Here is a 22,023-nt window from a genome sequence, read left to right as displayed (position 1 = left end):
ACCTGCCTGCCACTCGGTGCGGGCACCTTTCCTGCTCACCTGTCCTCTTTGTGTGTGCACCCTAGCAAAGACCCAGGATGGAGTGGCCCTGGAAATCCAGCCACTCAACAGCCAGGAGGGACTTGACAGCGAGGAGAAGGACAAGAAGACAGTCAAGGTGCCTAAAAAGGAGAAGTCGGTGCTGCAGGGCAAGCTGACCCGCCTGGCCGTGCAGATTGGGAAAGCCGGTGAGTGGCGTTGCTCCTCAGTGTCTTTCTGCAGCCTCACTGCCTCCATCCCCTTCTTTCTACACCAGCCAGGACTGGCGGAAAGAAGCCGAAACTTCAGAGTGGCTAGCTGGGTCTAGGCAGCTGTGTCCCTGTCTCTGCCGCTGTTTGGCCACGCCGTAGAGAGAGAAATTTTCCCTGTGTGTAAGGGTTAAAGGGCCTGAGGTCTCTTACACCCAAACAAATGAGAAATAAAGAGTATATATCACAAGGGAGATTCACATTTGAAGAAGGGAGACTTTAATAACTGCACACCTGTCTCATGTTTTGGCTCGTACATTCCGTAAGGGTGGAGAAGACTGTAGTTTGCTGAAGGCAGTTCCCTGGCACAGTAGTAGCGTCTGGCCAAGCACAGAGCAATAAATACCAAATAAAGACTGGAGGGAAGACGAAGGCAGTGGGTAGAGGCTCTCTCCGGAGGAAAGGTCCCTAGAGCACTCTGTAGATGAGGAAGTGACTTCTCCATCACCTACCTCTACCTTCTCTCCCCCGCCACCTTCTTTCAATGGAGGGGCCAGGGGACTGGGAGGAGGGGACAAAAGGAAGGTTGCTCCTTCAGTGGACACACCCCTCAAGATGCGGCCTTTTACCACTGTTTATTTTCTGGCCCCACCTTTCTGTTTATCAGTCACAATCAGTACGTCTCTGGGTGCGCAGCTCACGTGGGTTCTTGTTACGGTGCAGATGCACTTCAGGAGGTCGGGGTGGAGCCTGAAATTCTGCATTTCTAACAAGCCCCCACACCACGCCATGCCGCCCACCCGTTAAGCACACGTTGCGTAGCAAGGATCTACGCTGCCCGCGATAGCAGCCACGCACACATGCGACTGTTGCAATTAAAATTAATTAAAATTAAATAAAGTTAAAAATTCAGTTCCTCAGTCATATTAACCACATGACCGTATCGGACAGTGCGAATAGAGGATGTTTTAAGCATCACCGAAAGATCTGATGGGCTGTGTTGGTCTAGCCTCTTTGTTCCATTCCAGTACCTGGTTAATTTTAACTACTATGAATCTCTTTTATATAAACTATACATGGATGAGATGAATTGCAGGTGCAGAATGAAGTTGCTGACCCTGGCCCACAGGTTTGAAATATTAAACAGACCCCACCTAACCCTCCTGATATTCCCCTAATTCCTGCCTTGTTCCTCTCAGAGAGCATAAGCTACCTGAAGGTTGGCCACCACTTTGCTCTGGTTGTTTTAATTTTCTGTATCAGGCGAGGCCAGGACTAGGGTGAGGCAAGCAAGGTGCCTTCTGTCCTCCAGAGAGTGAGTCCCTGCTCGAATTTCACACCGTAAGTGTCTTGCTTCCCCATCTTCATCCTGACCCTAGTCAAGCAGAGCACAGAAGGTTGTTTTCCTTGACATCATCATCTCGAGCCTTGTTCTGAGGCCCTGGAGTCATCAGGCCCTCAGGAAAAGCAAAGACCAAAACCAGACTATGGTTTAAAGTAGAGTTTTTCCCCAAATATTACGCCACAGACAGGGACAGGTGTGCCCAGATACTGATCCCTTCCACCCTCACAGTGGCCTGGCAGCACCCAGAGCAATTAGAGCCCCTAAGCCTGTTGTTTTTTGACCTTGAACCGATTCTTCCATTTACCTTAATGTGTACGGTAAACAACTATCCCAGTTTGCTTGGGATTTTCTTGATTTTAGCAAAGTCCCACATCCCAGGAAACTGTTCAGTCTCTGGCAAATCAGAATGGTCAGTCACCCTACCAGTTCGCCGTACCAGAAACCTGTCTGTGCCTTAGTTTCCCCATCTTTACCAAGAGGATGGTCATAGTGATCTACTCACAGGGCTGTTGTGAAGTGATCGCCTGGCCCACAGCAGGCACCACGTAACCGTTGGCGATTATCGTCGTTTGTCTCTGTGTGCCGTGACCAGAGCAAGGCTGGGAAGCCCTGTTCTAAGGTTCAGTCGTGTGGTTCTTGCTAGCACCTAGGGGCATCGCTGCAAACAAACTGGGGATTGTCCAGCATTCACAGGCCAGTAGGGGAGAGGTCAAAACTGATAAGCTACTGGGAAATGGACTAGTATAATCACCATATTGTGCACTGTGGGAAGAGGGTAGCTTTGGGATGGAATCACAGAATGCTGATCCAGAAGACAGACCAACCCCCTTATTTATGGATGAGGAATTTGGTCTAGTAAACAGGCCCAGAGAGGGTCAACGGCTTATCCAAAGCCACGTCAAGTTAGTGCAGTGCTGAGAACCTGTCTTTGGAATGCAGAACCAGCGTCTGTTCCCTACGCACCATCAGCAAAGAATGGGTGGGGGTTTTAATATGTCTTCCTGGAGATGGTGGTGTTAAACATAGCTAACAAAGGCCACAACTTACACCAGTCCCTCTCTGGCCAGGACCCTAGGAATGCCCTCAAGCCTGGGCTCATGTGATTTGTCTCCCTGCGCAGGTCTGATCATGTCCGCTCTCACAGTCCTCATCCTGATTCTGTACTTTGTGACTGACAACTTTGTGATACAACGCAGACCGTGGCTATCCGAGTGTACTCCCATCTACATCCAGTACTTCGTCAAGTTCTTCATCATTGGCATCACTGTGTTGGTGGTGGCTGTGCCAGAGGGGCTGCCACTGGCTGTCACCATCTCACTGGCCTATTCTGTGAAGGTGAGACTGGAACAGCACTGTCTCCTCCGTTAGGACGGAGATGGGCGGGGAGGGCACCAGGTGACCGTCAGTGGAAGGATGGGCCATTCTACCCCCTGTGAACCCTGGGTGGTGCCTCACAAGGGCAGAGTCCCTGACGCTGCGGAAGGACCATCTCGGTCAGATGCATCAGCGTTGAAATAACCCAGTAGAATCTTAAGAGTTTGACAAAACTCTTGCATTTTGGCGTGGGGCTGCAGAAAGAAATGCAGAGAGATGTTGGCTAGGAAATGACTCTGACCTAGAACTGGGAGAGCCCAGTCGGTCCCCTCTCAAGGCTTTTCTCTCCTCCTTTGTAGAAAATGATGAAAGACAATAACCTAGTGCGACACCTGGATGCTTGTGAGACAATGGGCAACGCCACAGCCATTTGCTCTGATAAGACAGGCACGTTGACCATGAACCGCATGACCGTGGTACAGGCTTATGTTGGGGGCACGCACTACCGCGAGATCCCAAGCCCTGACGTCTTCCTGCCCAAGGTCCTGGACTTTATTGTCAACGGCATTTCTATCAACAGTGCTTATACCTCCAAGATTCTGGTAAGCTTTCCCTTTGCCTGGGCACTTAGAATGGGTGGTTGGAAGGGACATTAATTTTCCCAGAGACAAACCCCCTATTGTTTAGTCTGCCTGAATTGCCACCCCACGTCCCATTTCTCACTCCCAAGGGGACACGCTTGGGTGACACTAGGGAATAATCCACGGGAGTACAGGAGGGCTGGGGGTGAGGCCCATAGGAATCCTCGGCCAGGAACAGGCACTGTCTCCAAGGAGGGACCTCCTGCTGGGGGTAGAATTGGGTTTATCTGGAATAAATTACTCACTTTCCAGAAACAAGGAGAGGGTATTAGTGTAAGACTCACACAGGGTGAGAGACCAGCAATGTCACAAACTATACACCCCTAAGCCCTGAATGGCTTGGGGATCGTGGTTACGACTGACCACTGTCTGCCTACCCTTGAAAAAAAAACAAAAAACAGCTGGGCGCAGTGGCTCATGCCTGTAATCCCAGCATCCCAGGAGGATGAAGTGGGGAGATTACTTGAGCCCAGGAGTTTAGGGCCAGCCAGAGCAACATAGCAAGACCCCACCTCTTAAAAATGAAAACAATTAGCCAAGAGTGGTGGCACACACTTGTAATCCCAACTACTCAAACTCGAGCTCAGGAGTTTAAGGTTACAGCGTGCTATGATTACACCACCGCACTCTAGCCTGGCCAGTGGAGCAAGACCCTATCTCTAAAAATAAAAATTTTTTAAATTAAAGAAAAAATCAAGAAACAGATGTTGGGGCCAGGTGTGGTGGCTCACACCTGTAATCCTAGCACTTTGGGAGGCCGAGGCGGGAGGATCGTTTGAGCTTAGGAGTTTGAGACCAACCTGAGCAAGAGTGAGACCCCGTGTCTACTAAAAAAAATAGAAAGAAATTAGCTGGACAACTAAAAATATATAGAAAAAATCAGCCAGGCATGGTGGTGCATGCCTACAGTCCCAGCTACTCGGGAGGCTGAGGCAGGAGGATCGCTTGAGCCCAGGAGTCTGAGGTTGCTGTGAGCTAGGCTGACACCTCAGCCCTCTAGCCCGGGCAACAGAATGAGACTCTGTCTCAAAAAACAAACAAACAAAAAAAAAAACAGATGTTGTTTCCCTCATGGGCTCTGGGTCTATACGAGAAAGTTTTGTAAGTTAATTCTTTCCTTCCTAAGTTCTCTCCCTGGTCGAGGCATCTTATTCAATAGTCCTGTGTGTTTTTTCTCTCAGCCTCCAGAGAAGGAGGGAGGCCTGCCGAGGCAGGTGGGCAACAAGACTGAGTGTGCTCTGCTGGGCTTCGTCACAGACCTGAATCAGGATTACCAGGCGGTGCGGGCCGAGGTGCCCGAGGAGAAGTTCTACAAGGTGTACACCTTCAACTCGGTGCGCAAGTCCATGAGCACCGTCATTAGGAACCCCAGCGGCGGCTTCCGCATGTACAGCAAGGGCGCCTCCGAGATCATCTTGCGCAAGTGAGCACCCTTCCTCCCTTCCCTTCCGGCCCTCCTCTCAGGGAGGTCCGGGCGACGTGGCCCACGCTGAACCAGTGTAAATGATGGGCACGCCCTCCAGCCAGGTGGTGACGTGACTAGTATCCAAGCATTGGATTTAAGTACTTTAGGTGGTTCATTTTATTTCATCGACTCAGTGAGGAGAATGCTATTTAACATTATTTATCCCTGTTTTAGAAGTGAGAAAACAGAGGTAAAAGGAAGTTAAGTTGCTTGCTCAAGGTGATACATCTAATAGGCACAGCCAGGATTCAGACTTAGACTATCTAAACTTCCATTTCCCAATCAGAAATGGAGGTATTAAATAGTATAGTATTAAATAATACTATTAAATATAGTATTATATCATACTCACGTAGTGACAACACTAGTACCCACCTCACTATGATTAAATGATTCGATGTGTGTGAAATGCCTTGTACATAGCAAGTACTAGAAATATTAGTTCTATGTTCTCTGTTCCTTTCCATTCCCAATTCTGATTAGAGGGAAGTTGCATAACTTAAAAAGTGGTTAGATTATCCACAGATCATTAAAAGTTTATCCTACTTGGGTACAGGGCCAGTAGGGCTGAATTAACCAGTGCCCCGACCTGGCTTTCGCCATCTTCTTCTAATCAGGACATTCTAGTCTAGCACCCTCCCCCACCACGCACTGAGCACTATTCTAGATACTAGGGATTGAAAAAGTCTCTCTACCTTCAAGAAATTCAAAAGAGGCCAGGCGTGGTGGCTCACGCCTATAATCCTAGCACTCTGGGAGGCCAAGGCTGGTGGATCACTTAAGCTCAGGAGTTCAAGACCAGCCTGAGCAAGAGTGAGACCCTGTCTCTACTAAAAATAGAAAAATTAGCTGGGCATGGTGACACATGCCTGTAATCCCAGCTACTTGGGAGGCTGAGGCAGGAGGGTCGCTTGAGCCCAGGAGTTTGAGGTTGCAGTGAGCTACGATGACTCCACTGTACTCTAGCCAGGGTGACAGAGTGTGACTCTGTCTAAAAGAAAAAAAAAAGAAAAAAAAATAGAAATTCAAAAGAGCAGGTGATCTACAAATGACTCAGCATTGTACTCACACATGGGTAAGAACAGATGACATGGGAGAGTCATACCCTTCTGCCTAGCTAGGCCTCACTCCATCACCGGCCATCCCACCTTGGAAAGAGGGGCTCAGCTGAGAGGTGGATGAAGGAGAGGTTTGCCCATGGAACAGTGTCTTTAGGAGTAATGCAGATTACCAAGGTGTCCGTAAATGACTGTAGAAGCGTGTCGAGGGGGAACGCAGACACTGCTTTCTGACTGTGCACCTCTCCAGGTGTAATCGAATCCTGGACCAGAAAGGGGAGGCGATCCCATTCAAGAATAAAGACCGAGAGGACATGGTACGCACTGTCATTGAGCCCATGGCCTGCGAGGGGCTCCGGACTATCTGCATAGCTTACCGGGATTTCGATGACGCAGAGCCCTCTTGGGACAACGAGAGTGAAATCCTCACTGAGCTGACCTGTATCACAGTGGTGGGCATTGAGGACCCTGTGCGCCCAGAGGTGAGGCTTTGCTTGGAGAAAGGGCAAGAAAACACAAATGGCAGTCTTCCAGTGGCCCCTGGCTACGCATAGGCCCAGTGTGACCTAATAGGAAGCCACCCAGGAGTCACAGGAAGTGGGGTAATAGTTCCTTTTCTAATTGTGACCCCAGGCAAGTTACCTAACTGCATCTCAGTGACAGGGATAGAGGTTTCTCTGCTTCCTTGCTGTGGCATGCCGAATTGGTAGAATATCGCCTTCCTAGAGTTCATGCTGTCTAGAGTGGCGAGAAGCAAAGGTTCTTCTGGGATTGTTAGTTGGTACTTAACAATAGTTGGGTGGCAGAATTCACCAGGACACCAACTTTGTCTTTAGCTGCCTTCCTTCAATCAACACATTCTTTCTGAGCACCTACTGTGTGCTGCACACTATTCTAGACACCAGGGGACTGAAAATGTTTCTGCGTCTGAGAAGTTCGGACAGATGGATTATCAACTGTTGAGGCCCAGAGGCACGAGAAGGTGTCATGCATTTGGGAAACTGCCCAGAGTGGACATGGTTGGAGCACGGGCCAGGTGGGCAGAGAGTGGTAAAAGCTTCTACTAGAAAGAAAAGCAATGGTCAGATCTCAAAATGCCACCCAGGCCCTGCTGAGGAGCGAGTTTTTACCCCAGTCTCCTGGAGCAAATTTCCCCTTCAACTCCTGGTACAATGAGGCAGGTTCAAAAGTGACACTATGGCGTGGACAGAAGTGAGGAATCACCTAGCCACATAAAAATGACCAGACTTAGCCCGTGCCCCGTGGCACTGGGCAGCTTACAAGGATCACCACCCCCATCTGTGCCTTTCCTCTTTCTCCACTCTCCATAGGTCCCAGATGCTATTGCCAAATGCAAACGAGCTGGCATTACTGTCAGAATGGTGACAGGTGACAACATCAACACAGCCCGGGCCATCGCCACCAAATGTGGCATTCTGACAGCTACAGATGACTTCTTGTGCTTAGAAGGCAAAGAATTCAACCGACTCATCCGCAATGAGAAGGGCGAGGTGGGTCCTGGGTGGGAGGGACCAGGGCCCCACCTGACGAGGGAAGGGCCGTCTCCAGCGTGAGGCATCTGGGACACGTGGGAGAGGGTGGGCGGTTTCCAAACTCAGATCTATTCACAGTGAAGCGTCCCTTTGCACCAAAGCTGCTCAGATGGTAAAATGAGGAGTAGTCTTTCTTCCCGTTACTGATACCTCCATTCACAAGCTATCTTTGGAGACAGTGTCACTAACTTTTCATATCTCTCTGCCCTCTCAGTCATGGGATGATTTTGTGATGGTTTCCCCCCACACCGCCCCTCCCATGTCACTGCCCTGTGGCTAAGGGTGGCTAACGGAGGGCATGTCTGGGTATGGGGCAGACCACGGCTTCCTGGTCTACATAGATATCAAACCGAAAACCTCAGAAGCACCACTCTAGCCGCCTGAGCCAGCAGCTAGCAACCCTAGCCCACCTCCTGCTAAGGGCATAAGATTGAGGGCTTGGCTCCCAGGTAGGGACTTGGGAGGGGAGAGAAGAAAAGAAGGGCCCGGATGATCACATCAGTAAATTCACCCTCGGAGACTGAGTTGGCTGTTTCGTGTCCCCTGGAGGCCAGGATAAGACTCCCCCGTGGGGCTGTGGAGTGTCAGATGTCCCAGTAGCTCAGAGTATGTGGAAAAGTAAGGTTTTCCCGGGTAGTGGTTCTGAGTTTGACTGATCCAGGTGTGGTCTGGTGTCGGCAGGTGGAGCAAGAAAAGCTGGACCACATCTGGCCTAAGCTTCGGGTCCTGGCGAGGTCGTCCCCCACTGACAAGCACACCCTGGTGAAAGGTGAGACCGGCTCCCGAGGGGGTCCCTGCGGTAGGCGCAGGCGGGCTGGGCGAGCACAGGTAAGAGCCGTCAGCCAAGCGACTCTCCTGTCGGAGTAGGGAGGTCCCGGGAGAGCAGCCAGGCTGGTGGGAGAACACACAGTTTAGCAAACCGCTGAGCCCTTGGTGAGTACGACATATAATAAACTTGTTTTTAAACATTATCATTTCTTGAACTAGGCAGGGCAGGGAAAACTCTCCCCATTTTGTAAATAAGGAAGTTTGAAGCTGAGAAGACAAGGAACTTCCCCCAGTGGCCGGCTGGGAGGTGGAAGTGGTATAGTTTGACCCCCAGGTCTCTGCCTTCAAATCCGTCTGCTGCTTTTCCCAGCACATAGCAGTTGCCTTCGGGCACCACGAGGACAGACGTGCGCAGCTCAGAGTGCTACCCGTGGAACCACTCGCTGCCCCTGGGAGGTTGCTCTAGAACCACTAGCACCACGAAGAAGGCAGGAAGGAAGACAGGAGAAAGGACAGGGGATTGCCTGGAGTGGGGTGGGGAGACCAAAGAAGCACTTTTCACAGAAAACAGTGATGCCACATGGCCCCGGTGGCACACGTGTGCTCACTGTGGTGTGTGTCTGTTTTTCCCAGGAATCATTGACAGCACTGTTGGGGAGCAGCGGCAGGTGGTGGCTGTCACCGGGGATGGCACAAATGATGGGCCCGCTCTGAAGAAAGCAGACGTTGGTTTTGCCATGGTAAGCTCAGCACAGCGCCTTCCTCCGACTGCAAAGCTGCCTTCTCCACCGGAGGCCAGGACAGGCCTCTAATAGCTCCATCTCTCCGCCCACCTGGCCAGTAACAGCGTGTGTAATTGCGGACCTATCAAGTATGAAGAATACTTAACAGAGACAGGGAAATCATGAAGGATCATTACCCAGGAAAAGCAAGACCAACTTTTAACTTTTTTTTTTTTTTTTTTTTTGAGACAGAGTCTTACTCTGTCACCTGGGCTAGAGTGCCATGGCATCAGCCTAGCTCACAGCAACCTCAGACTCCTGGGCTCAAGTGATCCTCCTGCCTCAGCCTCCCGAGTAGCTGGGACTACAGGCACGCACCACCATGCCCAGCTAATTTTTTCTATTTTTAGTTGTTTGGCTAATTTCTTTCTATGTTTAGTAGAGACAGGGTCTCATTCTTGCTCAGGCTGGTCTCGAACTCCTGAGCTCAAGCAATCCTCCCGCCTCGGCCTCCCAGAGTGCTAGGATTACAGGCGTGAGCCACCGCGCCCGGCTATACTAGTGGCTTTTAAAGGGTGCGCCTCCTTCCAGCTGTTCCGGTGGCATAGCTGCATAGTAGATTTCTAGTGACACCTTTAGAAATTCAGATTCTCAGGCCCCACCCCAGATCTACTGAATCAGAAAGCCCAGACTGGGGGCGGCCCAGCAATCTTCATTAATTGTGTTAAATCTGTTAATTATGTTTTAACAAACCCCTCGGTTATTCTGGTGCACCCTAAACTTTGAGAGCCACTGATCTTGTAGGAGCCCTGTGTCAGGGGTCCTCAAGACCATCCTTATATTCATGGATTCACTAGAAGGACCCATGAGAGGCAGCATACAGTCATCTCAGAGCTAAGATCGATTACAGCGATGTAGTAAGGGTACAATCAGATTATAAGAGAAACAGTCACTGGTAGAGTCTGGGCAAATCTATTTACCGTCTTCCTTACACTCTCCCTCCCATGGGGAGTCACACAGAGGCCATTCTCCCCCCCATTTACAAAAATGCAGCAGTACATGGGTGATGTTTCTGCCCAGGGAAGCCCATCCCAGACTCAGCACCCAAGGTTGTCATTAGAGCTGGTTGTATAGGCACCTTCTGCCTGGGACATACCGAAATTCTAGACTCCCAGAAGGAAAGTAGGTATTCAACATAAACCATGTTGTTTGGACACAGTGAACCACTTTTATCAGTGAATTGTTGTCTGGGAGCATTCTGAGAGCCTCGTTGCTAGGTGCCGGCCAGAGGCCAACCTTTCTGAGGACAGCAGTCTCAGGCCTGCTGTGTAAACCCTTCGGCACCGTCCCCTCTCACCTCTTTCCATCCAGCAACTGGATTTTAGAGGAACCAGGTTGTTTGTCTATATACGCTGTTCCACGGTCTGGATTTTGTCGATTATTTCCCTGCAGTGTCCTTTAACATGTTCTGTTGTCCCTTGTGTTTCCTAGAAACAAGTATTTAAGTATTGTTATGAACTCACGGATTTAAGTATATTTGATGTTTCAGCCCATTGTCCTTATTATTGTTTTGATGTTCAAATTGAGCTGTCATTAGCCAGGAGAGGCTATGATAAGATGTTCCATGATAAGATGTTCCAGAGACATTGTGCACATTTTTTATCCTAGATCTGAAATCATCCATTTCTCCAAAGAGTCCTGCTTTATTTTAGTGTGAAATGGTAATTAGAGAACACAATTGGAAAGCGAGGGTGTTTCTTGAGTAGATCATTTTTTCTAGGACTTTTCAGTAGACAAAGCTAAAAAATACACTCTTGGCTGGGAGTGGTAGCGCTCGCCTATAATCCTAGCACTTTGGGAGGCCAAGGCGGGAGGATCACTTGAGGCCAAGAGTTCGAGACCAGTCTGAGCAAGAATGAGACGCTGTCTCTACACAAAGATAGAAAAATTGCTGGATGTGGTGGCACGTGCCTGCAATCCCAGGTACTCGGGAGGCTGAGGCAAGAGGATCTTTTGAGCCTGGGAGTATGAGGTTGCTGTGAGCTACACTGAGGCCACTGCACCCTATCCAGGGCAACAGAGTGAGATCCTGTCTCTAAAAAAAAAAAAAAAAGAAATATGCTCTATATCTCCCTTTTGTTTTTGTGTTTGTCTGTTTTGAAAATAAAATACCTTGTGGATTCACAGTGATATTTCCCACTCAGATTTAGAATAATGGAATTCTAACTTCCCGATTTCTAACTTTCTGACTTTATTTAACTTCCCCAAATTTATAGTTGTATCTCTTCAACTGAAAATTTTCTATTCCTAATGGCATTAACATAATTATTATTTGTTTTATCCTAAAATATATGTAATAGGCAATTTTTTCTTTAGTTTTGGGTTTATCCTTCTGTTTGCTTCTTTAAAATATAATCCAATGTATCATGTATTTATTGCCTGCCCTCTTAGATAAGTGATACCATACTATCTACTCTTTTTCCACCTTGCTTTTTTCACCTAACAACATAACTTGGAGGCCGGGCGCAGTGGCTCACACCTGTAATCCTAGCACTCTGGGTGGCCACAGCGAGGAGCGCTTGAGGTCGGGAGTTCAAGACCAGCCTCAGCAAAAGCAAGACCCCTGTCTCTAATAAAAATAGAAAAAATTAGCTGGGCTTGGTGGCACGAACCTGTAGTCCCAGCTATTGGGAGACTGAGGCAGGAGGATCGCTTGAGCCCAGGAGTTTGAGGTTGCTGTGAACTAGGCTGATGCCACAGCACTCTAGCCCCAGCAATAGAGCAAGACTGTGTCTCAAAAAAAAAAAAAGGAGATTATTCCGTACTGGTAATTATATAACAATATTGCTCCTTTTGTTTTACAGTACATTGCATGGCATTGTGTGGATGTATTAGAGAGCTTGGTTTTTCTTGTCTCCACTAGTCTTTTGACTGTTTCTTACCGCTTTCTTCCTGCTCAGACTGCTTCAGCCACACTGGCTTCCTTTCTCTTCCTTGATTCTTTGCGCTCGCTGTTCCCTCTCCCTGGAATTCTCTGCAATCACATATCCTCAAGAACACTCTCTCTTCACCAAGATCTCTACTCAAATGCCAACTGATTAAGATACTTGCCCTCACCACTCTATCACACCTACTCAGGGAACTATTTGATGGGGAAATTGAATTACATAGTCTATCTAACAGATGCTCATCTGTTGCAGTCTGAATAGGAAAATAATACTACCAGGTAAACAGAACAAGTAATCTACCAGCTAGTACACACCAAACTAAAGAATAGGCTCCTCTGTGGAGTTGCAAGATGTGAAACAGAAATATGGCTGGGGATGTTAGGGAGAGCTTTGCAGAGCAATTCCGGTTTAATTGGATGGGGCCCTAAAGATGGAGAAGATTTAAATAGATGGGGAAAGAGGCTATTTCAGGCTCAGGGAAATGATGTGAATAGAAGTGTAAACTCTAGAAGAGATTCAGGGGATTGTGAATAAACCAGCAGATTGTGAGCAAAAAGATTATAGAAGAGCAGGTTGGAGAATGAGTCAGGGTTCACTTGTTGAGGGCACTGACTGCCAGGCTTAGAAAGCTCACTATTTCGAAAGCACGGCCATTGAGACGGCCATCCAGAAACCTTCAGTGGTTCCACTTTGACGGGATTTTGAACAGAGACAGAACCTCTGAGCTGTGCTTCCAGACAGCTACGCCTAGAGCAAGATGTCAAGCTCTCAGAGGCGTGCTGAGGGAGACAAGGACTTAAATGAGATACTGGCAATGGAAATTTAAGAATTTAATTCATTCTTAAACAGAAATTTAAGAATTTGGAGGTAGAATAGATAGGATTAGTTTACTGCCTTTCAACTAGTTTCCAAGATAGAGGCCGTAGGAGGGGAGGGAGAAAGGCACATCAGAGATGACTGTGATTCCCAGTCCGGGTTCAGGAGTAAGGTGGTGGCACCAGGCCCCAGCCCTCTTCTGCAGAGTGACAGAGACCCATTTTCTCTTCGTTTGCTTTTGAGTGGCCGGCGCGCCCTCTGATGTGCGTACCTACTGCCGGAGCTTCTCGGGGACCAGGGTTCAGGACACAGATAAGCTGCCTTGTCCCGAGTCTCACCGCCTCCCTTCCCCGTCTTACCGCAGGGTATCGCAGGCACAGATGTAGCAAAGGAGGCCTCAGACATCATCCTGACAGACGACAACTTCACCAGCATCGTGAAGGCAGTGATGTGGGGGCGGAATGTCTATGACAGTATCTCCAAGTTCCTGCAGTTCCAGCTCACCGTCAACGTGGTGGCCGTGATTGTGGCCTTCACTGGAGCCTGTATCACTCAGGTGAAGGGGTGTGGCGAGCTGAGATGGGAAGGATGAGGCAGGGGCTGAGGCACACGGGGCAGCGGGTACAGTGTGTGTGCTGAGGACTGAGGGCAAGGTCTCCCTGGCAGTGCCGGGGCTCCGTGGTCTCCATCTGCTTATGTGGAACGATGATGACTTCCCTGCCATTAATTTAGCACTTAGTGTCGGCCACCGTGATGAGCACTTGTATGTGCTGCCTCTACTCTTCAAAAACAACCTTGCAAGGTAGATATTATTATTCCCCATTTGACAGATGAGGAACCCAAGGCTCAGAGAGGTTAAGTAACTTTCTCAAGGTCACTCAGCTAATAAGTGGCCAGATTCAAAGTCGAGGTGGATGGCAGGAGCCAGGCCGTCTACAGGGCAAGGGTGGGGCTGACGCGGAGGTGGGGGTAGTTTCCGAGGAAAGCTCAAAGGACTGGTTCTTCTTCCCACCAGGATTCCCCACTGAAAGCCGTGCAGATGCTGTGGGTGAATCTAATCATGGACACTTTCGCTTCGTTGGCCCTGGCCACAGAGCCCCCCACGGAATCTCTGCTGAATCGTCGCCCGTACGGCCGCAATAAGCCTCTGATCTCACGTACTATGATGAAGAACATCTTGGGCCATGCAGTCTATCAGCTCATTGTCATCTTTGTCCTTGTCTTTGCTGGTGAGCCAGGGTGGGATTAGGGTGGGTGGAGCAGTAGCTGGGGTGCCACATGGAGACGGGGCAGAGAATGGCCCGAGGAAAAAGGTAGCTGAGACTAGAAAAATAGCAGCTTCACCTACTGAGAGCTTCCTGTGTTCCTGCTACATAGTTCGTTATGCTATCTAATGTGCTCCTCTTAAGAATTTCACAGGGGTGTCCTTACTCATATTTTTATAGAGGACAAAAATGAAGCTCAGTTTCCATAATGTGTAAGTAGTGGCACTAAAATGCAAACCTATGTCCCTCTGACTCCAGTGCACATAGTCTTAACACCACGCTACGCTGCACGAAAGCAAATACCAATGGAGCAAACAGAGAGAGGGCCAGATGGGTTGAGACCAGGCCTAACATTTAAAATATTTAATAACACGTATAGCTCAGATACTGGCCAATTAGAATGGACACCAGCCACAAGCAACCAGTGTGGCACACCAGCGCATTCCGACTCCTAGTTCAGACCACACTTACCCTCCAATGCTTCTCTCCCTGCTAGGTGAGAAATTCTTTGACATTGATAGTGGGAGGAAGGCACCTCTACATTCACCGCCCACCCAGCACTATACCATCGTTTTCAACACCTTCGTGCTGATGCAGCTCTTCAATGAAATCAACGCCCGAAAGATCCACGGGGAGAAGAATGTCTTCGCAGGCATTTACCGCAACCTCATCTTCTGCTGTGTAGTCTTGGGCACGTTCGTCAGCCAGGTGAGATTCTATCCGGAGTTGGGGTGGCAGGTCTGGGATGGTCCAGGCCAGAAGCTGGAGCCACAGTTCCCTAAGTACCCAGGAAAGGGAGCGAGGGAGTGATGGAGACTGAGGCCGTGCATTGAACACCTTGGGGTTCCCAATTTGCTTCCTTCTGTGCGTTGCTCTAGAGTTGGAGCCCGGTGTGCCAGGTGTCCAGTGCAAGGCACTATGTTGATTGCAAACAAGACTTGTAGAATCCTTTCATTATCCTTCTAAATACACAGAAATTCCACAAAGTGGCCAAGGGAAGGGTCACTCTCTTCTAGCCCCTTTCCATGCCTCCTGCCAGCATACATGAAATGTGTGGGTGCACGTGGTGTGGTCTCCCTGTCCCTTCGTCTTAGTTCTGAAGGGGCTCGTGGGAGACGATGCTGCAGGATTCTACGGGGAAAGAGAAGTGATGGGATGGCGCGTGTGTCGTTGCACGACCCAGCCTGAGCTCCTCCCATGGGAACCGGGGCGAAGGGCATGGCTGCCTTGGCGGTAGAAGGATCGAGCCCCTTCCCCCTTGCCCTAGTCAGAGGTGCACTAAACCGTCTCTGGATACGAGAGCTTCCGAGCTCCTGCCTCATCCTACAGCGGGGTGTGCCTCTTATTTACCCCATTCTCAATTCCTCTTCTCCATCACTGTGTCTTCTCTTTGTCACCCACTGGCTTTTGTCACAAGAAGCCTCCAGCTCCCCCAGATCCCCCACACCTTACGGTAATCATAGTCAAAATAACTGCGTCTGTCTCATCAGAGTGCTCTAAAAGACGGTTTGTATATGCGTCTCCTAGACTTCTTTCCCCTTCCCCAGCGAGGAAATCAGGACTTGCACCCCAGGAATCCTGGGGCAGGGGGATTATGTGGCTTTGGTGTCCTTGGCTGGAGGACTAACTGCCCGTTAGTCACCTCCCTGACGGCAGGCTGCCCCTTTCTCTGTCCTAGGTTCTCATCGTGGAGTTTGGGGGTAAACCCTTCAGCTGTACCAAGCTCAGCCTGTCCCAGTGGTTGTGGTGTCTCTTCATCGGGATTGGAGAGCTTCTGTGGGGCCAGGTGAGTACGGGCGCCTTCCCCTGCTCCGCACGGTCTCCTGCGGAGGAACAAGCACGTGTGCAGACCCCGCCGCCCCACCCCCGTCTCCTTGCCCCGAGGGACCCTGCCCCGCGGGACCGGACCCCGCCCCGAGGGGAGGGACCCCACGGTGGCATGAATGATCCGTGCACACCGCTTCAGTGGTTGCAGATTCCTTCTCTAACCGTGCCTGGGGGCAGGCACATCCCTTAGCTTCTCTGAAACGGGTGGAACTTTTCAAAGGAATTTTGCTAAAAAAAAGAAAAAACTGAAGTGTCTTAGAAATCGAAGAGTTTGCAAAGCACTAGTCCTTATTCCAGTGAAGCGCAGCCTGTCTGTGGGCCGCTGTGTGGACATATCCAGGGCTCCCCGGCCCCTTCTGTTTCTCGCCGTGGCTTTCTCTGGGTGGAAAGCCTGACTCTCACCTGGGATGGGTTCAGGTTCACGAGATGTCGAGAGAAGCAGTGAGTCCACGGTTCTGAGCACAGACTCTGGGAATGACTGCAGGGTTTGAATCTGGCTCCGCTTTTTACAACTGAGTCCCCTCGGGCCAGTCACTTAACTTCTCTGTGCTTCTAGGTCCTCAACTTAGGATAATAAGGTCATTGTTAATTATTAATCAGTAAATTGGTTGTCTATCTGGTACCTTGCAAGTATTCAATCAATGTTAGCTGTGAGTATTATGTATATAATATCATCAGGTCTGGTCAGAGTTTCACTCCGTCCCTAACACCACTTTACACGTCCCCCTCATCCGCAGCTCTGGCCTGGGTTGTACTCTCTTTGCAGACCCCAGATCTCTGCGGGTAATCCCTGAGTGCCCAGCCGCTGGGTAACGGAGGCTTTGCCCTAACTGGCTCCAAACAGCCCTATCTGGAGCTGCAAGCCTTCCCCCCAGACCTACCAGTTGTCTCTTCACACCTCCTACATGCCCCCCTGGTTAATTTCTAACCCGATTCCCTCCGCCCCGTTCTGTTTGCTGAAGTTTATTTACCAGTGGCTTCCGAAAGCAGCTTTGTACGTGGGTGAAGCTTGGCTGTTGCACCTCTTGTTGGAAACTCTCTTCTGGGTCTGGTGTCGCATGTGGCCATGGGGCCTTGATGCTGATCACAGCCTTCCTTCCCTATCGCAGCAGCTCCTTCTGACATCCAAAAGCAGAGCTTTGACATTCTTCCCGTTTCAAAACGCCTGGCTCCATGCTGGACTGCCCATGCAGGCCTTCTTTCTCGTCTGGGCCCTGCCTGCTCCTCATCTTGTTTGTAAAGGAAAACTGACAGGTTCTGAGCTCATCAAGGATTTATTTTGAATTTCAACCCCAACCTGCTGCTCCATGTCTCCTGATAGTACTCATGTGTTGGCTGAGCGCTATGCCTCACGCCTGTAATCCTAGCACCTGGGGGGACTGAGGTGGGAAGATTGCTTGAGGTCAGGAGTTCGAGACCAGCCTAAGCAAGAGGGAGACCCCATCTCTACAAAAGTAGAAAACTTAGCTGGGCGTAGTGGCTCGTGGCTGTAGTCTCAGCGATTTTGCAATCTGAGGCAGGAGGATCCCTTGAGCCCAGGAGTTTGAGGTTGCAGTGAGCTATGATGATGATACTGCACTATAACTGGGGTGACAGAGTGAGAATCTGTCTCAACAAAAAAAAAGCAATACTCATGTGTCCCTTCTTCCATGGCCTGTCTCATCCACTTCCTCACCCTGAGCTCAAGAAAACTTTTATTTATTTATTTATTTATTTTGAGACAGAGTCTCACTCTGTTGCCCGGGCTAGAGTGCCGTGGCGTCAGCCTAGCTCACAGCAACCTCAAACTCCTGGGCTTAAGCGATCCTCCTGCTTCAGCCTCCCGAGTAGCTGGGACTACAGGCATGTGCCACCATGCCCGGCTAATTTTTTGTATATATATTTTTGGTTGTTCAGCTAATTTCTTTCTATTTTTAGTAGAGACGGGGCCTTGCTCTTGCTCAGGCTGGTCTCAAACGCCTGAGCTCAAACGATCCTCCCGCCTCGGCCTCCCAGAGTGCTAGGATTACAAGTGTGAGCCGCCGCACCCGGCCAAAACTTTTATTAATAGTATCCACTCACTATATTTTTCTAACACAGGCACTACATTGCTTCTGGTAACTAAGAAGGGAGTCACTCGCTTCCAGCACCCCCTCTACCCGTCACCCTACACATGCAGTGTGACCATCTTCTCCCCAGACTTGTTCTCCCCCAGGTCCTGGTCTCTGTCTTTTCCTACTATGTACCATGCATTAGAGTTATGTTACCCTTAAAAGACAGGTAACAAACGGTGAGGAAGAAGTGAGACAGAGAGAGGAAAATGAAGTATATAACCAGGCAGATGGCTGGTGGATTACTAGCATACAAGCTCTCTTTTGTGTGCCCATAAGTACGGAAAACCTTCCTGAGAGCCTGGCGGCTGGTGGCACTTGGAGAATCCTTGCTTCTCCTCCATCCCGGTGGGCGGGGCAACAGGGCGCAGAGTAACCGACCAAAGGCCTGAGCCATGTGAGTTGACTGACAACTCTTCTCCCCCTGATTCTGGTGTCTCCCCCTTCACCGCACCTCTTCTCAGATCATCTCTGCGATACCTACCCAATCCCTGAAGTTCCTGAAAGAGGCTGGGCACGGCACCGCCAAAGAGGAGATCACCAAAGATGCCGAGGGCCTGGATGAGATTGACCACGCGGAGATGGAGCTGCGCCGAGGCCAGATCCTCTGGTTCCGAGGCCTGAACCGTATCCAGACTCAGGTACTCTGAGAGAGGCCTGTCCTCCCCCTGGGGCAGCGTTAGGAGGGCGGCACTTCTTGGTGGCCAGCCTCTCTCCTCACGGAATGGGCAGCCCTGGCTCCCTAGCTTCAGGACACCACGGGGCAGTGGTATCTCTGAGAGGAGAGTAGTCAAAGCAGCTAGGCCACGGAACACTCCAGCACAGCCCTGTAGCTTTGCGTAGGCTCTAAAGCCCCCCTCCCACCCTGTGTCGGGTGGGCAAGCTTCCTACCTAAGGTATCTTGCAATCGACCTGCCCGCACGGTGGAAAGTAAATGTTCAGAGCCTTTCCCTGCTCTTCAGAAGGAAGGAGTTAGACAACATCTCCACGCCAACATCCCCGGCAGACACTAAATGTAAAGTCCTCACACTGCCCTTATGGAAATAGATGTTATCTGGGGGGATTTTGTAAAAGAAACTCACCCCCTTTTATCTTCCCCACTCAAAGCTTAAGGCCATCGTGGGGAATCTGATGGTTTAGTGTATATAAATAACAGTGTCTCGAGGCCTGAGTATCTTTTGCAGGATTCAGACTTGCTTCCTGACAAGGAAGAAGCTATAATTTCTTCAAACCTTTTCCCTTCTCGCAATTTCTGAAATGGGACAGAAGCTGCTGCTCTTAAATCCCCTGCCTACAGCCCTACAGTAACCTTTGGGCTTTTGTTTTTTTCACTTTCCACGCATCAGTCGTAACTACCTTCTCCTCCATGAAGGGGCTGATGTAGGCATTGATAATTCTGTCTTTCCCGGCTCTCACCCCACATACCTTTATTGTTTTGCTCCTCAGATTCCCCATCTCACAAACTATAAATTCCAAGATCTCAGGGGGAGTCTCCAGAGAACAAGCCTATTTCTCTCTGTTGATGGGCTGCAGATCCCAAAAATAGTTTTACTCTAAAATTGGCCTTGCAGATAGTTTAGAAAGTTCCCCAGGCAACCCCACCTCCTTAGTGCATGGGAAAATAAGTGAAATTAACATTCTAAACTACATACCTAGTAGGAATTTATCTCCCAGAGGCAGGACAGCAGATGGAAAGGAAGGGCCAGGTAGGGGAACGCTGGGGTTCCTTTGCCCTCTCTCGAGTTCCTCCCGCCAGAAAGGAAAATGCCAGCAGGACCTGCACAAAGAGCCTCGTGGCATCCAGAGTTCCACGCCCGCTCCCTGCCCCGCCCCATCCTCCAGGCTGCGAGTCCATCCAGTGCCCGTAGCACCTGGCGCCTTTGGCTCCCGTCTCTGAAGCCCCCAGTGCTTCCCTCTGGGGCTGCTCCTTTCAAAATAACCTGTCTTTGCTTTTCCTCCCCTCAGGATCACCTGCCTCCTCTTCTATGTAATTTTTTTCCTAGCCAGGATTCCCTCATTCCAGAACCTCCTTACTCCTTGCCAGTCTTCTGTCCTGTAGGGCTGAGATTCATGGGTCTTCCTTCCCCTCCACTACCAACTGCCACCCTTTGTCTGCGCACCTCCCTGTTGGTCTCACTGCCTACGTAGCTTTAGGGATGCACCTGTCTCTGTCGGAGCGTGAGGCAGTCGGGCCAGAACAGCACTAAGGCCCAAACTTAGGCACCAAACGAGATCTAGTACAGATGCCACGATGACCAAATTCATACCATTGCAGCGTGCAGCTGACTCTGTAAGCAGATGAGGCTGACTACGCTAACGTGCGTCCCGGATACCCGGGGTCCACGCCTGGCATCAACTCTCCAGCCTCAGCAGGGTTCTGACAAAATCCCCTGCCCTCGCAGTGTTGGTCCTTGTCAGTCTCATTGCAACACTTAGGAGGGGGAGGTGTTGTCAAGCTATTGTCCAATTCTGGATGGGATTTCCCATTTCCCTGGTTCTAGACTGTTCTTCCCTTCTCCGTTTCCCTTTAGGTTTTGGGGAGCTAAAAGCACTATAAAGCAGTTTAGGAAGCTTAAAGGCTAGAATCTTGGGAAGGTCAACCTGGGATCTAAGTTCATTATGGAGGCTGGGACCTTGTAACCCTAAGAAGCATTGAAGGATGTGCCTCCACAGCCCCTTCTTGGATGGAGCTGGACCCCTCCCAAGTGTAGACCCTTCCCCCCTGCAGGTTCAGACTCCCTAGTTCCCTGGAACTGAAAACTGTAGAATGTGAGGAAGGGGTGGCGTTTTAGCTCAAACTTTGACCTGGCTCCAGAAATTAACCCTAAACATTCCATGGCCTCTCAGGAAGCTTTATAAATAAGAACAACTGTCTCACTCACAAGGGGCCTGCTTTCCCATCTTCTGGGGGAAGGAAGTCAGATTCATGGAATCAGCACCTTTCATACATTCCTGGTAGATTGACCCTTGGCGTCAGGCAGGTGGATATTTCTAAGATCATTCTACCAGATCCAGGAAGGATAAAGGGAATTCTTTTTGCCTTGCTGCTTGTTACTTAGGGGTCAGGGACAAGGAAGGTAGATTTGATCGAGGCCCCAGGTCAGGACCACTGCCGGAAAATGAATCGCCTTGATTGCCCCTGTCTCCGAGGAGCAGCACGCTGAGAGCCAGAGTCTGCCCGCGTAGGCCTAGACCTGCAGCTGCTCCCACCACCGCCAGCCAGAAACTCCTCCTCCTCCATCAGCCAACTGCGGAGTTACCGTCAGCGTTTCTGCCAGACATTTCAGGATCCCCAATGCATTAACGTAGCTGGCAGCATTCTCTCCAATGGGCCTGGCCACCAGAGTCTTGAGCTCCATTCTCAAGGGCCCTGTCCACTTCAGCCAAGGGAACGGGCATCTCAGAGAAATACCCAGAAGAGGATGAGCCCAGCAACTCATGGTCCAGGGGCCTTTCCTCCACGGCCACCTATGTACGGGCCACTACACTGGCCCTGTTTTTTTTTTTAAACACATGAGGTGTTTTCCTGGGAAATCTACAAATACGTAGTCAGTTTAGTTGGTTTAGAAGTTCCTGAGCCTTGAAATTCAGTGATTTGTACTTTGCCTTCAGTATCTCAAATTGTACACATTATTTTTAAGAGTACAGGTCAAAACCATGAATAAGCTGCCCGTCACTGTCTAGCTGTTAGGAGTGATGGAGTGGGAGGGAAGTCCTTTTAAATTTTAAATATTCCTGGGCACCTATACACCTTCAACACCCACCATAGGTTAAAGGGGAGGAGAAAACTGGATTCTGGCTGGGTGTTGGGACTCCATGGCAAATTATTCCCTAAATGAAGTGTGATGTGCAATTAACGTTTTTCCTCCTCCTCCTCCTCCTCCTCACCATGGCTTTGTGTGTGAGGGAATCTCTCTCTTGCTTTCTATCTCCTATCCCCTCTTCCCAGCGACTTCCATCCCCCTTCCCGAACCTTCCCAGACC

General features: G+C 49.9%; 1 protein-coding gene across 2 annotated transcripts in view; it reads left to right on the top strand.

Annotated features, from left to right (window-relative positions):
* Positions 1 to 22,023, top strand: part of ATP2B4 (ATPase plasma membrane Ca2+ transporting 4) — a 91,453-nt gene that overhangs the window by 60,364 nt on the left and 9,066 nt on the right. For both annotated transcript variants that reach the window (XM_069459750.1, XM_069459751.1), the window contains exons 8-20: positions 66 to 227; positions 2,693 to 2,907; positions 3,246 to 3,488; positions 4,709 to 4,950; positions 6,301 to 6,532; positions 7,382 to 7,561; positions 8,285 to 8,372; positions 9,005 to 9,111; positions 13,222 to 13,413; positions 13,873 to 14,086; positions 14,619 to 14,830; positions 15,801 to 15,908; positions 18,504 to 18,680. In XM_069459750.1, the coding sequence (XP_069315851.1) occupies positions 66 to 227; positions 2,693 to 2,907; positions 3,246 to 3,488; positions 4,709 to 4,950; positions 6,301 to 6,532; positions 7,382 to 7,561; positions 8,285 to 8,372; positions 9,005 to 9,111; positions 13,222 to 13,413; positions 13,873 to 14,086; positions 14,619 to 14,830; positions 15,801 to 15,908; positions 18,504 to 18,680 (2,372 nt within the window). The remainder of the gene's footprint in view (positions 1 to 65; positions 228 to 2,692; positions 2,908 to 3,245; positions 3,489 to 4,708; positions 4,951 to 6,300; positions 6,533 to 7,381; positions 7,562 to 8,284; positions 8,373 to 9,004; positions 9,112 to 13,221; positions 13,414 to 13,872; positions 14,087 to 14,618; positions 14,831 to 15,800; positions 15,909 to 18,503; positions 18,681 to 22,023) is intronic.

This window comes from Eulemur rufifrons, chromosome 27 (assembly GCF_041146395.1).
Source record: "Eulemur rufifrons isolate Redbay chromosome 27, OSU_ERuf_1, whole genome shotgun sequence".
Taxonomy (NCBI): Eukaryota; Metazoa; Chordata; class Mammalia; order Primates; family Lemuridae; genus Eulemur; species Eulemur rufifrons.
This window is presented reverse-complemented; position numbering and strand designations above follow the sequence as displayed.